The 16,125-nt window shown below is 39.1% G+C and overlaps 1 protein-coding gene across 2 annotated transcripts in view; it reads left to right on the plus strand.

Moving 5' to 3' along the window:
- LOC131693210 (BMP-binding endothelial regulator protein) overlaps nucleotides 1-16,125 on the plus strand; it is a 277,957-nt gene that overhangs the window by 183,897 nt on the left and 77,935 nt on the right. For both annotated transcript variants that reach the window (XM_058980858.1, XM_058980859.1), the window contains one exon: nucleotides 984-1,160. In XM_058980858.1, the coding sequence (XP_058836841.1) occupies nucleotides 984-1,160 (177 nt within the window). The remainder of the gene's footprint in view (nucleotides 1-983; nucleotides 1,161-16,125) is intronic.

The raw sequence follows: 16,125 nt of genomic DNA on the forward strand, positions 1-16,125 counted from the left end.
TCGCTCTACTTCACCGATGTTTTTGGGATTCTTCGTTTCTTCCTCCTCTTCTGGTGTTTCTCTTATTCTTTTCACAGAATGACAATGGCGGCCCGTCGGCATCTTACAGACTTCTGCTTTTGCTATCCAGTTAGTCTTCAGTGTCTTTTCGCCTTTTTCAACTCTCTCCAATAACTCCATCTGTTCGCGTTCGGCTGCTGCTACGGCAGGTTTGATGCTAGTCACTAGGTCCCTAATCTGTCCATGCGCATTGCCCTTGCTTTACACGAATTCTTAGAGTTCTTCGATTTTTTGCCTCAGCTTCGTCACTTTGAGCAACTCCATGCTGGTTTTCTTGGGTAATGCTTGATTTCGGAGTGTGCACCTGAAACCCTAGCTTTCTTTGGCGTCTATTGATTTATCGCCACTCGTGCTCACAGTATTTTTCACTTAACAGCATAATATAGTATGTCGCTGGAAATGGATTTTTTTTCCCTTTTCCAGAACTGGCAAAAATATCGAAAATCGACTAAAAAATTACAATGCAGCAGTTTTTTGCGCCGAAGGTCCCAGGAAATATTTTTTGCTATAAATCAACATTTTGAGAGTGTGCAACAGTTTGCATACATTATTTTGTGTCCCAGGAAATATTTTTTGCTATAAATCAACATTTTGAGAGTGTGCAACAGTTTGCATACATTATTTTGTAATGCATTTGACGAAACCTACAATCTATACTAGGTCACTTGAAAAATTCAAAATTACTGTAACACCATGTTATCTTGCAACAAATTTGCATTCGATCATATTGATCACTTTCTACTATTGGTGAAAATAAGGGCATTTCGTGGCTCAAATCATACCTAGTAAAAAAGAAGGGTGTACCAATTGTAGTCGTTAACAGTATTTATAGTGACATGAGTTACCATCCTCAAGTCAAACTTGTATAAAATATCTCCCGTTTATTATACCATGTTTAATCAAATTTAATACCTTAATTTCAGGGTGCTTGCATGAAGGTCGAATGATAGACAGTGGTACAGAGTGGACTGATCCTGGCGATCCGTGCGATCACTACAAGTGCGTCTCCGGAGTGATAACGCGATCGCGAATAAAATGCTACGCTCCCTGCTCGAATCCACTAACCCTGAAGCACGGCCAGTGCTGCCCGGTTTGCTTAGGTGAGTAAGTATTTCTTCTTTTCTGTTTGTTCCCATCCGAAAATCGATTCGCCTCGTCGCACATTCCTGACGGTCCGTTTGGGGCCACCCATCCTAGCCGATTAGCTTATTTTTGATCATCGGCATCTCGAGTTAAGTAGTCATTATCGATTCTTTAACGAATCGATTAACCAACTCATTATAATCAAATTAGCCCCTAACAAAGAAGTTCTTTTCTCAATAGAAGCGAACGGCGCGGGAGTCCACTTCGGATCTTGTGCTCTTGTTTTGTTTCCCCGTTTTCAGCACACACTCATCCCCATCGCTTCCAACCCGTTATCCAAATTTTATGTCGGTATGTTTTCATGCTCATGTCAGTTAAAAATCGATTGAAAAATCTCGATAATTACATGATCATCTTTCATTCTCTGTTGGTTCTGCTTTCGTTATGCTCGGTTGGAATTCTTGTGAGAATGCCGCTGGCGCTGTGCGGTTATGTTCATCTCGTTTTTCACCGTTGATTTATGACGAAACATTGGGTGCAGGCCGGAGGCTCCCAGCTCCCCTCGGCACCAGCACCTTCCATCTTCGGACTACGTGGGAGTTCTGAACAGCGCTTCAAGTGTACATACACTAAAATCGGTTTCCAATCGTAAAACTGTCTTTCGGCCACCGCTATAAATTAGGTGAACCCGATTCGATTAACCTTTTCCGAACTCCTGAAATTGCCTGCAAAACAACCTCATTTCTTCCACAGATCGACCCCTCCCAGAATGCAAATGTCGATTTTTCGAAGCATAATCACATAATTTGGTTCGGTTCAACCAGCAAAGCACGAGGGGTGGCTTGTTTGGCCGAGATTGATGCGGCTGATGAAGACAGAGATCCAACGGCATTCCCATCGTCATTTTTGGGATGCGGCTCTCTGAAACAACCCATCCTTGCCTCGTAATCTTCCCATCAATCGCCGCTGATGTTGCTGCCGCTGCTGCCACTATTGGGGGGGGACCATAAAATTTGTAATGAGCCTAACGCTATATAGCTATGACCGCTGAACACACACAGGTTCTTTGCTTTCTGCCATTCGCACCTTGTTGCTCCGATACTACCACCGAAAGGTTCAACTTCGAGGCTGAGCCACGGGTCCGCCAACCGTGCCCGGATGGGCAATGGCCATCTTATTAATACACATGTGTTTTTATGTTGATAATTTTTTGATTTACTGCTAGTTGGGTGGTCAAAACATTCACAAACCCCCCCGCCCCACACTGGCGGAATGCGAAACCATCACGATGAAGATGTGGCCAACAGTTTGTTATTATTATGGCTACATTCATCCGTGCGGTTACTACGGTAGTTTGCGCTTGCTCCCTTTACGGGCTTTGTTATAATCAACAAATCAGAATATGTTCTACCCGTCTCGAAGGAAGATCAACCGGTTGTTTGGTTGGCCATTCTGGGCAATTATGTTCGATTGTAATGGATGAATCACGCATGTTATAATGTTTATTAAGGGGATTCTAAATTGAAAACTACAGCAGCAGACCACTCAAATGATACGATGTAAGGTCCCAACTAAATCCAGAAAACTTATTTTGCTTTTTTGATAGTGTCGTGTTGTACCTCGGGGCTTTTGCGGTTGTTCCCCACTGTAGTATATCACCTACAATGCACTATGACCCCAAAGCTGTATTTAGGAAGACAAAACTGTCTGCGCCTAAACCGTTGGTTTTAGATACATAGTATCTTCGGCAAACTTTCTTAGAACTTTCTTGCTAATTAATATCTTTTATGTGTTTTATGTGTTAATTTCTCGGTAATACTTTCTTCTAGAGGTTTTTAGAACTTTTGTAAATACACATTTTTGCCGTAGCAATGAAGTTTCTATCTCTTTTGTTTGGATAGTTACAGGCGATTTTCAAAACAAAAATGGGGTTTTTCAAAGCTATATATCTTCCAAGACGTGAGCTGCGATCAGTTCGGAAAACATCGTAGTTGGCACCAAATGCTTGCACTGACAGAGTGCTATCGCTAAGCCACGTCTCTGTGAGGGCGATTATGTCGAAGCATTCATCTGAACTTGCTACCAGATAATCTTCGATTACTGAATTCATGCCGGTGGTATGAATTCAGTAATCGAAGATTATCTGGTAGCAAGTTCAGATGAATGCTTCGACATAATCGCCCTCACAGAGACGTGGCTTAGCGATAGCACTCTGTCAGTGCAAGCATTTGGTGCCAACTACGATGTTTTCCGAACTGATCGCAGCTCACGCAACAGTCTCAAGGCTACCGGCGGCGGGGTACTTGTGGCTATCCATCGTCGATTGAAAGCGCAACTGATTGACGATACTTTGGGGGTCTGTGTCGAGCAGGTGTGGGTGCGAATCAAACTGGCTGGCTACGCACTTTATCTTTGCGTGGTTTATCTTCCACCGGATCGCACTCGCGATTCGACATTGATTGATTCACATACTGAGTCACTGGAACGGATTTCCGCTCAAGCAAGCCCGGTTGATGAGATCCTGATTGTTGGTGATTTCAATTTCTCCGGATTAAAATGGCGCTCTGCTTCTGACGGATTTATGTTCGCTGATCTTGAAATGTCATCTTTTCATGCTGGTATCACCAGTTTGCTTGACTGCTACAGTCTAAATCTACTGCGCCAAACGAATAATGTGGTGAACGAGAACAACAGAATCCTTGATCTCTGTTTTTCGAGCAAATCTGACTACGCGCCAAAAGTTACCGCAGCACCGTTCCCCCTGGTAAAGACTGTTAGACACCACCCTCCCCTGCATATATTGCTTGAAGCCATTCGAGTGAAGCATGACTGCAATGCTTCTGACACCGTCAGCTATAATTTTAGAAAAGCCAACTATAATAGCATTATTGACTTCCTGTCGAATATCCACTGGACTGAAATTCTCGACAATGATGATGTCAACGTTGCAGTGCAGACCTTCTCCAATGTTATGAGCTATGCTATCGATCGCTATGTACCCAAAAGAAGTGGCCTTCAATCTAAGCACCCAGCGTGGCACACTGCCGAGCTGAGACGGTTAAAAGCGACTAAAAGAGCCGCTCTGAAGAAGTACTCCAAGTTTGGGGGCTACGTGCTGCGACATCACTACGTTCATGTTAACCAAGTCTATAAAAAGACATCGAAGCGTTGCCATGCCGATTACTTGCGAAACGTGCAACGTAAGTTGAAGTCCGAACCTAAAACATTCTGGAAGCATGTAAACGAGCAAAGAAAGGAATCCGGGTTGCCTTCAACGATGAGCTATGGAGGACGTATGAGCTCTAGTTTACAGGAGATCTGCCAACTATTCTCTGAAAAGTTCGCGAGTGTTTTCTCCAACGAGAAGTTGACACCGACCCAGGCTTCACGCGCGGCTCTCAATATACCTCAATCATACCAGTCTTTGAACTCTATCAATATCGACAATAATATGGTACAACTGGCGGTTAGGAAAATGAAGGCTTCAACCTCGGCAGGCCCAGATGGTATACCAACTATTATTCTAAAAAAATGCTCTGCCGGTCTAATTGAACCTCTTTGTCATCTATTTCAATTGTCGCTAACAACCGGAGTATTTCCCGTACTCTGGAAATCCTCCTTCATGTTTCCAGTTCACAAAAAAGGTGATAAAAAGGTAGTTGACAACTACCGTGGTATTACAACGCTAAGCGCAGTTCCTAAGCTGTTTGAAATGGCTGTGTTGGAACCCATCTCCAGCCACTGCAAACAGTATATCTCCGAGACTCAGCATGGATTTATGCCGAAACGTTCAACATCTACGAATCTTCTGTCGTTCACAACATATGTTACAGATGCTATGTCGGACGGCCTTCAAACTGACGTTATCTACACGGACCTTTCAGCTGCTTTTGACAAGATAAATCACGCTATTGCAGTGGCAAAATTGGATAGACTCGGCTTTGGTACTAATATTCTCCGTTGGATGCAATCGTATCTCAGTGATCGTCGTCTAGCAGTCAAGATAGGTGATTGTGTATCCGAAGAGTTCTGTGCTTCATCTGGTATTCCGCAAGGCAGCCATCTCGGTCCATTGATTTTTCTTCTGTATTTCAACGACGTTAACTTTTGTTTAGAAGGACCACGGTTGTCTTTCGCCGACGACCTCAAGTTATACCATAGAATCCGGAATACTCATGATGCAGCTTTCCTTCAACGCCAACTGGAAACCTTTGCGGAATGGTGCGAGATCAACCGAATGACCCTAAACCCCAAGAAATGTACGGTCATTACGTTCTCGAGGAAAAAAACGCCAATTCGATTCGATTACTGTCTAGCTGAATCCACAATTGACAGAGCGAATTGCGTCAAAGATCTCGGAGTTTTTCTCGATGAACAACTGACGTTTAAACAGCATATCAGCTATATTGTCGCAAAGGCATCACGCTGTTTGGGGTTCATAATGAGAATATCTAAGCACTTTTCAGATATTTACTGCTTGAAATCTCTCTACTGCTCACTCGTTCGATCAACTCTGGAATATTGTTCAGTTGTGTGGAACCCTCATTATCTCAACGGCGTCCATCGAATTGAGGCAGTACAGCGCAGATTTGTTCGGTTTGCCCTTCGTCGATTGCCTTGGAGCAACCCTCACCAGCTGCCAAGTTATGAAAGCCGGGGTTTGCTTATTGGACTCGATACATTGCAAGTGCGACGGGATCTATTCCGTGCTATGACGATTTCGGATATTTTGCAAGATCGAATTGACTGCCCCGAGCTTCTCAGTGCGATAAACATGAACGTTCGCCCTCGCGCCCTTCGCAATAATTTATTCCTCCGATTACCTCTTCGCCGGACTAACTATGGAGTGAACGGTGCCATCATTGGTTTGCAGCGGACTTTCAACAGAGTTTCATCCGAGTTCGATCTTCACATTCCACGTAGCAGATTACAATTTGACTTTTTAAATAGATTAAGAAATTATCATTAGGACCACACTGTGTCTGTTGATATTAATTATAAAATAAAATAAAGATTGCAAATGAATTTTCAATCTTTTAATTTCATTTGAAAGATCGGAACTTTACTAGTTTTTGGTGAAAAACTGCGGGAGCCTTATTTCTGTAAAAAAAATAATTTTTAAAAATGGTATATTTTTCAACAAAAATCGTCCATAACCTTTCAAATAGGCGAGATAATAACTTTGTTACTTTAGCAAAAATATGCGCCATACAAAGTTCTAAAAGTGCTTCAAACAAAGTATATACGATAAATCAATGTATGAAATGACGAATAGCCTGGACCAAAATGGGAAATAAACTCGATCTTGAACAATTCGATTGAAGCAGTCGCTGTATAGGTCGTAACTCCATTCCGCCTGAACCACAACTTCTTCCGCTATTTGGTAACGTTGATCAAGTGATAACATATTCATGATCTATTGCCAAAGACTATCTTCAAAGTGACTTTGACAGTTTGAATCCTGTGACGAAAAATATCCCTATTGGGAACTGTAATACTTCGCTTACACTAAAACATGTTTTAATAATTGGCAGTAAGAAAAACGTCATCAAGATAGTGTTAAAATACGTTTTAACTTATAGTGTGAATGTAGTATAACACCAGACTGCCAGTAATAAAAAAAATTATTTGAAAACTCAATTCGCCCACCCCTTAGCAGTTATAAAAAATCGAAGCTTCCTTTTCACTACTACGCGCTCAGGGAAGTTTCCGTTGTCTTTCCGGACATCACATCAAATAAAAGCGATGTTCCAGGTCATAAAACTTTTCCTATATCTACTGCTGGAACCAGCGATACCAGATTTACAGACATGTCGGAATTTTACAGACTTTTAATAGCCTTCTACAGACGTAGTTAGAAATCTACAGACTTTTAAAAGAGTAATAGTGTTTAGCAAAATTGTACTAGAATAACTGTATTCGACTACGAGTGATTCTTTCATTAATAGTATTCTAATTTCAATCCATTTTTAAATTAATATTCTAGTGTAACTAGGATTTACACGACCATCCAGAGACATTTACAAACATTTTAATTATTCTTCTGCAGAAATTTCATATAAACATGTGGCATCGCTGGCTGGAACAGACGCATTGGCCGGTCGCAAACTAATGACAGAAGGTCAAAAAACAAAAGGTCGAAAGGTACAGAAGACCGAAAGAAAAATAGTTGAAGGGACAAAAGTCGAAACATGAAAGGTTGAAGGCACAAAAAATCGAACATAACAAATAGTTGTAAGAATAAAAGGAATTACCTACTTATATGAACCAATCTACTTACTATAGAGAATTACAGTAGCAAACAAATGTGTGAGTGGGACCCTAAAATAAATTGTACCATTAAAATGCCAGACAAAAATGAAACATTCAAAATTATAGATAATCGTTTACAAAACTCATACCACAGAACAAAATTTTGATTCTAAATGATATATTTACTTCTTTATAGTATGAGCTGTTTTTTAAATGATGATTGATCGTCATTTCTGATTCGACTAAGAGCTAAAAACGCAATATATCTCCTTTTTACATTTCTTATAAAAGAAATGTATAGAATTCGCTCAAACTTTCAAGATTTTTTCCGAGGCCCGGAGGGCCGAGTCTTATATACCAATCGACTCAGCTCGACGATTTGGGACAATGTCTGTGTGTGTGTGTGTGTGTGTCTGTGTGTGTGTATGTAACGGACAAATTCTCATTCGTGTTTCTCAGCAATGGCTGAACCGATCTTATCCAAACCAATTTTAAATGAAAGAACTAAAAAACAGTATGAACGCTATTAATTTGTTTTTGATTCTGATGTTTAGTTTCCAAGATATGAATGTTTGAATGCGTAAAAATGGCGTTTTTTGCAGTTTTTTTCAATTATCTGCCGAAATTGACTATATAGATTAACAATTTATATGTTTTAAGACAGCTTTAACGAATACCTTTCGAACAAGCTATAGATTGTTGAAATCGGACTATTATCAAAAGAGATATTTAACATTAAATGCGAACGAAAGATTTTTATCATTTCCCATTGCCAGAAATATGACCAAAAACATGTAATCTATTATTAACGCCAAAACGGCTTATTTTAGGTCAATAGTATCTTCGGAGAATTTAATGGAGGTAATATGCGCTTTCGTTTAGTATTGTGCTTTTGCTGATTAATCCCCCTATGAGTGAGATATTTTCACAAATTTTCTTGGAAGTGATTATATCGAAATGATGTCTTCAGCAAATTTGTAGCTCTTACTTTTGCGAATAACTTTACTAAAGACTTTAAATATCTATTTTGAATACTTTAAAAGTTATGGCTTGTTGTTTGTTGATTACTCTTTGTCGCCCATTTATTGTTCAATATAGTAATAATCCATTGAAATAAGCTAAACATTATTTCGATAAAACGACTTTTGTATTTCATTTTACTATCTACAACCGCTAGAAATAATCACCGAACACTTCCAAGTTGTCTGGAAGGAACTTGATACCTTATCAGTACAAAAATGTTCATTTGTGCGAATCTTCTCACTGCAATTTTTCTGACTTATAACCATCGGATCGATCTGAAACATCGGAAAATGAAAAGCGAAAAAAATAACTCCAAGCAACGGCGTAGCCAAGAGAAGGTTTTGGGGTACAACACACCGTACAACACCCCCCCCCCCCCCACAACACCCAAAAAAAATATTGGATGGAAGTTGAAAATTTATTGATGCAGACTGATTTAATTCAATATTACAATAACAATTATCTAAACAATTATTGATAAATTGTCGGAATGGGGTCCTGATATGTAACTGATCTATTGGTCTTGATTTCACAGTTGTCTAATTGCATCAATATCAAATTCCTGCCTGAAAACATTCCAATAGAAAATTCCAGAGTTCTGTAATCAATCATAATCCTCAGATTTATTTTCAAATTGATCTCGTTTTTGTAGAAATGTATTGTAATAAGGGTCTTTATTTAATAGGAAGCGAAGTTAAAATTGATTTAATGTCTATGAAACATAGAACTGCTCACCAAAAAAATGCATAACTTTCAACCAATCACTCTAAAAATCGACAATCATACCAGACCGGAGGGAGTATGCAGTGAGGGGTTGCTACTTTAAAATTAAAACTAGTTTAAAATGTTTCAGTATGACATAGTATTTCAAGATCGTGGCTGTCGATCCATTGTATGTATGTGCAAATCGTACTGAACATGTAATATTCATTTCCAACATTGTATTGAACATAACCAGCCATGGAATCGTAGTCTGGACAAACGAGACAAGCACAATTGCACCACTAGGTGGATTAAAACAGGTTTTTATTTTGGGAATGCGTCGAGTTGAGACGAAAACGTAATATGATTAATAACGAGTATAACACTTTCCGAATATAAAGAGAAATTTATGAAAAATGACGATTTCCATTCGACTCTAGCAGGTCCTGATCGATTTTGATGAGCATTTGATTTTTGTTGTATGACCAATTATATGTATAGGTCAAATGTTTTAAAAAAGTAATTTAAGGTCAAGATAGCATCATTTTGAAACCGCCAATTTCGGAGGTTTAGTATCTTCTATGAGTTTTACAAACATTAAACAGCGCATCATTTGATAAAATAATTTTGACGGTATATCGTCCAGGAAGTACTTATGGTGAATTTTCTCAGGTTAATATTCATGACTACAATAAAGTCTCAACAAATTCGCTAAAGACACGAACTCTGTTATTATTTTCTGAAAAATTAATTCTGCATAATTTTAAAACTTCAAAAATTACGATTTCGGAATTATGCCGTTTGGACAGTAAGATCGATTTTCACCAAACCCCCACCAAACGGAATTTCTGGCTACGCCGCTGATTTCAAGTAAGTAGAAACAAAGTCGTTCTACACTCGTTCACAAGAAACTTTTTCGAATGCTGAATATCTATTATAATACATTGAAACCCCGATTTTATCAGCCAAATATGAACATATGTTTGATGGGCTCCAGCAGACGAACAAGACTGAATTCGAGTAAATCCTTTCTTGAGCATGTTTTCCTTATCATGAAGATAGAAATATGCAAAAATAAAAAGTTCATCATAATCAGAAATAGTTATCAGACTACATCAAGGAACGGGAAGCATATTTTAACAGCTTCAGTTTATTAAAAAGAAACAAAATTGCCCGATTTAGTCAACGTTCCCATTTTGTCAGCCTAAAATACGCCATGAGACTGATAAAAATGGGTCTTTATTGTATGTATTCACTGTGTTTCACATTAATAGGTACATTTCATTTTTGGAGATTTTTTTATTGCATCGAACTACAACAATTTTTAGGTAGTTTTCAAGGGGTTATTTTATAGGCTTCTTCCAAAATTTGGCGAACCTATTCCAATTAATTGGTATACTTAAGGGTTTATATGTTGCAGATAGAGAAAATACTGAAATTTTCAGCTATTTTCCTACACAATATTACGAAAGCTTATTAAACAATTTTTACTAATAAGTTTGTGAAAATTATAAACTATTTGAAATTTTTTAATACTTTTATTTTTTATTTAACCGTGATTTTTTTATAAATAGTGACCATCGCTTCTTAACGTAGTCTATTTTTCATGGCTTGCGGTGAGCACGATTTCTCGAATTGCTGAACTGAAAATTATGGAATAGAAATTAATTTTTAGTATTCTTTACAGATTTAACTCGCCGCGCAGATAGCTCTGAATTAGACCCGCTAGTGCCCTAAGACGATTTCGCTAGATTTTCAGAACACTGTGCACCCAGTGCATTAACGCAAGTGACGGAAGGTTATCGAAAAGATTCGTGAAAATGAAAATTTCAGTAATGATGATGATTTTCCCTAACGGTTCGTTTTCGAGAGGTTTTTATTTGTTCTTTGGTATTAGGATTAGCGATAATAATTCAAATCAAGGATACTACTGGGAAGTCACCTTTAGAAAAAGTCGATGTCGAAGTAAAATTTGGAACTATGCACGCATGCACTTCAGAGATAGCGTGATATCAGGAGCTGCGATTTCATTTCAACGCTTTTTTTGTGAAAAGAACGATACTTACGAATGTAAACATAAGGCTTTTTTCATACATGCGAATGAGGGCTTTGAAATACAACAAATTAACCTCAAAATTTGGATTCTACGATACTGCTTTCTTAAACTACAGCAAAAAATACAACGGGCGAAACTGTATTTTTGTTTGTTTATTTAAAGTTTCGCCCTCCACGCTCCATGCAAACAAACAGGGCGATACTTTTTTTGCTAGCAGTTTAGAGGCGAAACCGTTATTTTCGTATTTTTTTAGGATTATCAAGTTGATACCAGCTGTAAATAGTAACAATGATCGCTATTGAAAAAACACGGACGAAATCGGTGGTGTAGAACGGTAGTTATTGTAAAAAAACGTAAGGGCGATACTTCAATGCTGATAGGTGGGACCGAAAAAGTAAACAATCGCCAAAAAGACGATTCTATCATTTTGTCAATTTCAATAGCAAAAACAAATTTTAATTTAATAATTTCAAATACTTTATGAAGTTTTGGGTTTCGATCACTGAATCATGCAATCTAGGATGTAAAAAACACAATAGTTCTTAAATAGGAAATAAAACCAAGTCTGGAAATATTCACTGTTGATTTTCTTTGAATGGTATCACTGCTAGTATCGCCCTTTTTAAGAAAAAGCGTTGATTTCTTAGTTCTCAGTCGCGTTAAAAATTTGAGTAAAGTATAAACTTCAAATCGATTCAAAAAAAAATTTCGATTTTTTTGACTCAGTACAATATATAACCCCTTTAGGAAAATTCAGTTTTCCCACCACAATTTAGATATTTTATTAACAGAGCATTAACAATAATTCGTTGGTATGTCTATTTTTTGTGCCATTTTTTCGCTTTCCCATTGATTTGGTTTGTGATTTGTAGCACTGATGTTGTCCTATGCTGATTTAAGCGATTCTCTGAGTCCTGACACTATCCCATGTAGTATGTGTTATCAAAAACATCGCGAAGCATCAAGTTCTAAATGTTCTCAAACGATATAATATCCGAAGAGAGTGATAAGAGTTATAAGAAATGTCTCATCACACTGTTAGGTGGATTAAAAGCGTTTTTGGTGCTAAATTCGCAACCTTTTTTGGTTGCCACATTTTCCTAGTGTGTGAAGCGAGGTCAATTCATTCGGTTTAGCCGCATAATCGTGGGCAAGGAGGCAAAGCGGCATGGAGCCGCTGAGGATCCACTGGACGAAGTGGCCGCTGACTCGCTACGAAAGCAGCGGCCCCTCGCAAGTAAACCACACTGAATTTGTTTTGGTCCGACTAAGTGAAGAGACGTCGGACAGCACTTAAATAAAAGCGATGTGGCGTAGCCACATTAGACGATACTGTTTATTTATTTATTTTATTATTTCAGTTATACTTATTCCTTAAAATTTCTAACTAACTATGTTTGGTTTGTGGCATGTTTAGTTACGAAATTATAAAATTGGTGAACAAAATTTTAATTTCATTATAATATTCAGCAAAAATGATTATTCCAAATATGCTAAATTTTCTATGTTTCAATCATATTTTCAAAAATACAAACTAACACTTTATACGTTGAACAGGTTAAGAGAAAATAGTTTTACATAGTTTAGTTTTGTCAAAAAAATTGTTCTATTGAAGTAATTATCAAGTAATAATTAATAGTACATTTAAAAGTAAACTATCCTCAAGATGGAGTGGGTGAGCAGACAAATGCTGCCCCGCCACGAAAGTTAGACTCCACGTGCAATAAAATGTCGTATGGACCAACTTTGTTGATATTTATTAATTAATTCTTATGCAGATGCCCATTTGAATCCAGAAAACAGATTCAATACGCTAAGTAGCGAGATGAAAACTTCAACTAATTTGCTCATAGTTACACACAGCTTCTCGTTTCATTTTATTATAGAGGATCCTTACAGATCACACCGTTATTTTTAGAAATAAGTTTCCTTTTTACTCCAAAGACTTCACAACGGCGCCCTAATGTATACTTTTAAAAGTGAAGTAGTTTACCTAAACAACATAAATTGAGCGGAAAAACACCAACAATTGTGCAACAATTAGCTCTATCAAAGACAAATATCCCTCGCCGTGGGAACCGAAGCAGCTCAAAAGATAACAACTTGTTTGAATTGCTCTCATCAGTGGGAACACATTTCTACTTCTGATCAATCCATAACCTACTAATAACTTAATAAAACAAATTATTCAGCACTTCCCTTCCTCAATCGAGTAGCAGCAACGCCCGAATTGGAATTCTTTCCCATTCATTATTGTTCCACATCGTTTCCAAGTCGTTCTTCAAACACGAGCATGACTATCACTCTTCGGCCATACAGCTAAAAGCTGGTCGAGTTTGGAGAAGGTGTTGAGTATATGTGTAGGTATAACTGAAGGTGTGGTATGGCTTGGGCACACAGCCTCCCTATTCAATCGTCTCTGGTTGCCAAGGTTCGAATGTCGTCATCCAACGAGCGGATCGATGTGCGGCTGCCAGTCGGCTCTTCTAACCCCTCTTCTGGACGTCCCACGAGGCCGGAGAAACAACGGAATTGATTTTTATCTACTGGATGAGATCTTGATTATATGCCTAATCTGTAATTAACTAACATTCCAGATATATTGATCGATAAGAAGGGGAACGGATTCCCGGAGCTATTCCTGTAATTGTAGTGCTTTGAGAAGGTTTGAGGTTTTTGACTATCATTCACAGGTGGTCATTGATCGATGAACCCGCGCGTCAATGAACGATGAAATTGGATTTTTTCTCGAAAATCGTTGCATCATTGTCAAGCCAAACGGTATATTTCTAATTGGTCGTTTTCAAAATTTGGTTTAATTAATTGTCTGTTATTTATGATACAGGCACATAGTCAAACGGGCTGAAAATTTCAGGAAAAAATTTAATTTTTTTATTGTTATAAACATGAATTTAGTGAACTAGGCAAGTTAACGAAAGCTGCTTTTGCCCAAACGAACATTGGTAGCATGCGAATCAAAGGAAAATGGTACATACTATAAATAAAACATAGGTATATTGTGGCTCTGGTCCATCAGCGGCAAATGTGGCTGGTGTGCTGATTATTTTCGCTTCCGAAGTATTGCTGAGCGACAGTGTAAATTGGAATGAGCCGCGGCAAACCTCTGCTAAATCTGAAGCTGATGTAGACTGAGGACCACGTTGCCATTTTCAACCGATTTTAAATTGTTTAATAGTTCAGGAAGGAAGATGCTATACTGTGCTGTTTTGGAATATAATATTGTACAATTTTGGAACAACAATATGAAAATGTCCCTTTTTGCAATTTTTACGCAAATAAGCAATGGATCAACATTTTTTTCAATGGCACGTAACTCCGCAGCCATAATTCCGATATAAGATTAAGTTAGTGAAAATCGAGTCTGCTATTCCGGAGCAAGAGATTTGGCAATCCAAGTGATGGGCGTTTTCCCTGTTCAAGAGGTAGTGGATAGCATACACGAAGGCTTCGTGCTCGCAAGGATCAAAAGCGTATTAACATGTTGCCGTTATGCTCTCCCAAAGTGGAAACCAGAACAGTACAATCGAATGCTGGCAGCACTATCCGACTCGTTAGTCGGACGAACGTAAAGCGACATTCCTGGCGGTAAAGGCCACTTCCAAACACAATATGGTGCGTAGTACGTTGTAACCCGAGACAGTTGGAGCCGGAGCCTAAATCAATATTTAGTGGATGGCTTCAGTGCCACTCCCGAAGGAGACCATTCGCCTTGTTCGGTTTGCCCAGCTATTGAGACCCCTCCTACGGGCGGGTACCATTTGTTTCTGAGTTCTGGCTCCAGAATGGTCCAACTGGACTCAGGTACCTTGATTACCAGTCTGAAAACATTCGCTAGAAATCAACAACAGTATACAAAGAAGGCCTCAGACCGGTATAATTAATTAGCTCTAACGCTTTTTATCATCACGGGCAAAGATCTACTCAAACAAAAGGTCCCCAATCGTGGCCGATTTAGGAAAGGTGGAGTCGAAGGAAAAAGGAGTCAACTCTGCTCGCTAAAAACGGAAACGACCGAAAATCGTGAAACTACCTATACCAGAAAATACCAAAAAATAGTTTACTGCAAAAAAAACGGTTTAATCACTTCAACTCATAATTCGCTTACAAAAAATATTTATTTCACATTTCGGGTCTCGAACCCAGGCCTTTCAACTTGCTAGCTAATTTCCTCGCAGCGCGCTAACTAACATGGTCACTGCCTATTCTGTCTCTCGCCCTTCCCAAAGCATATCAAAAATCTAACTACCTAACGTGGTGTTCATCCGAAAATGAGTGGCTCAACTTACGGTGCGTGCATATACAGTCGGCGTGTTGGCGTGAATGAAACCGCCGAACAAAAAACTTGATAATCGGGTTTCGAACGGGCTTTTTGAGCTTGTCACGAAAACGCTGTCACTTAGCTCACTGAACCGGCATTTGCGGGTTTAAACAAAATTGATCATGCGCATGTCAAAAAAAGGAAATGAGTACTCACACTACCAAGGTTTTACGTGGGTCGCTCGTAAATCCAGTCCGCTGGAGATGCTGATCCGGTTGCCACAAACGATTTGCCCGGTCGTTTGCTGGCAGAGTCTGACCTGATGGAGATCACTGCATTACATGTTTCCCACGTGGGTTGATCGATAGTCGGTGCCCAGCAGCTGGACGTATGCTGGCAACGACGCTGCTCCCTAGCTAGCGCGAATTTGACGGTCGTCGCTCTTCCGGATGGTTCACCGGGAACTTTGTAGCTAGATGGCGGGGTCAGAAGCGGTTGATGACGGATGATGATCGGTGTGACGGGATGCTGCAGCTTCAAACCTGCACGAAAAACACGCATCCAACGGCAAGTTGGAATTAGGGCACGCACTGCACTGGCCACCATTTGCACCTTACCTTAATTCGGGAATACCGACTCTAAACCACTGCTTCGATATGCGGGAAGCCAC

This window comes from Topomyia yanbarensis, chromosome 3 (assembly GCF_030247195.1).
Source record: "Topomyia yanbarensis strain Yona2022 chromosome 3, ASM3024719v1, whole genome shotgun sequence".
Classification (NCBI taxonomy): Eukaryota; Metazoa; Arthropoda; class Insecta; order Diptera; family Culicidae; genus Topomyia; species Topomyia yanbarensis.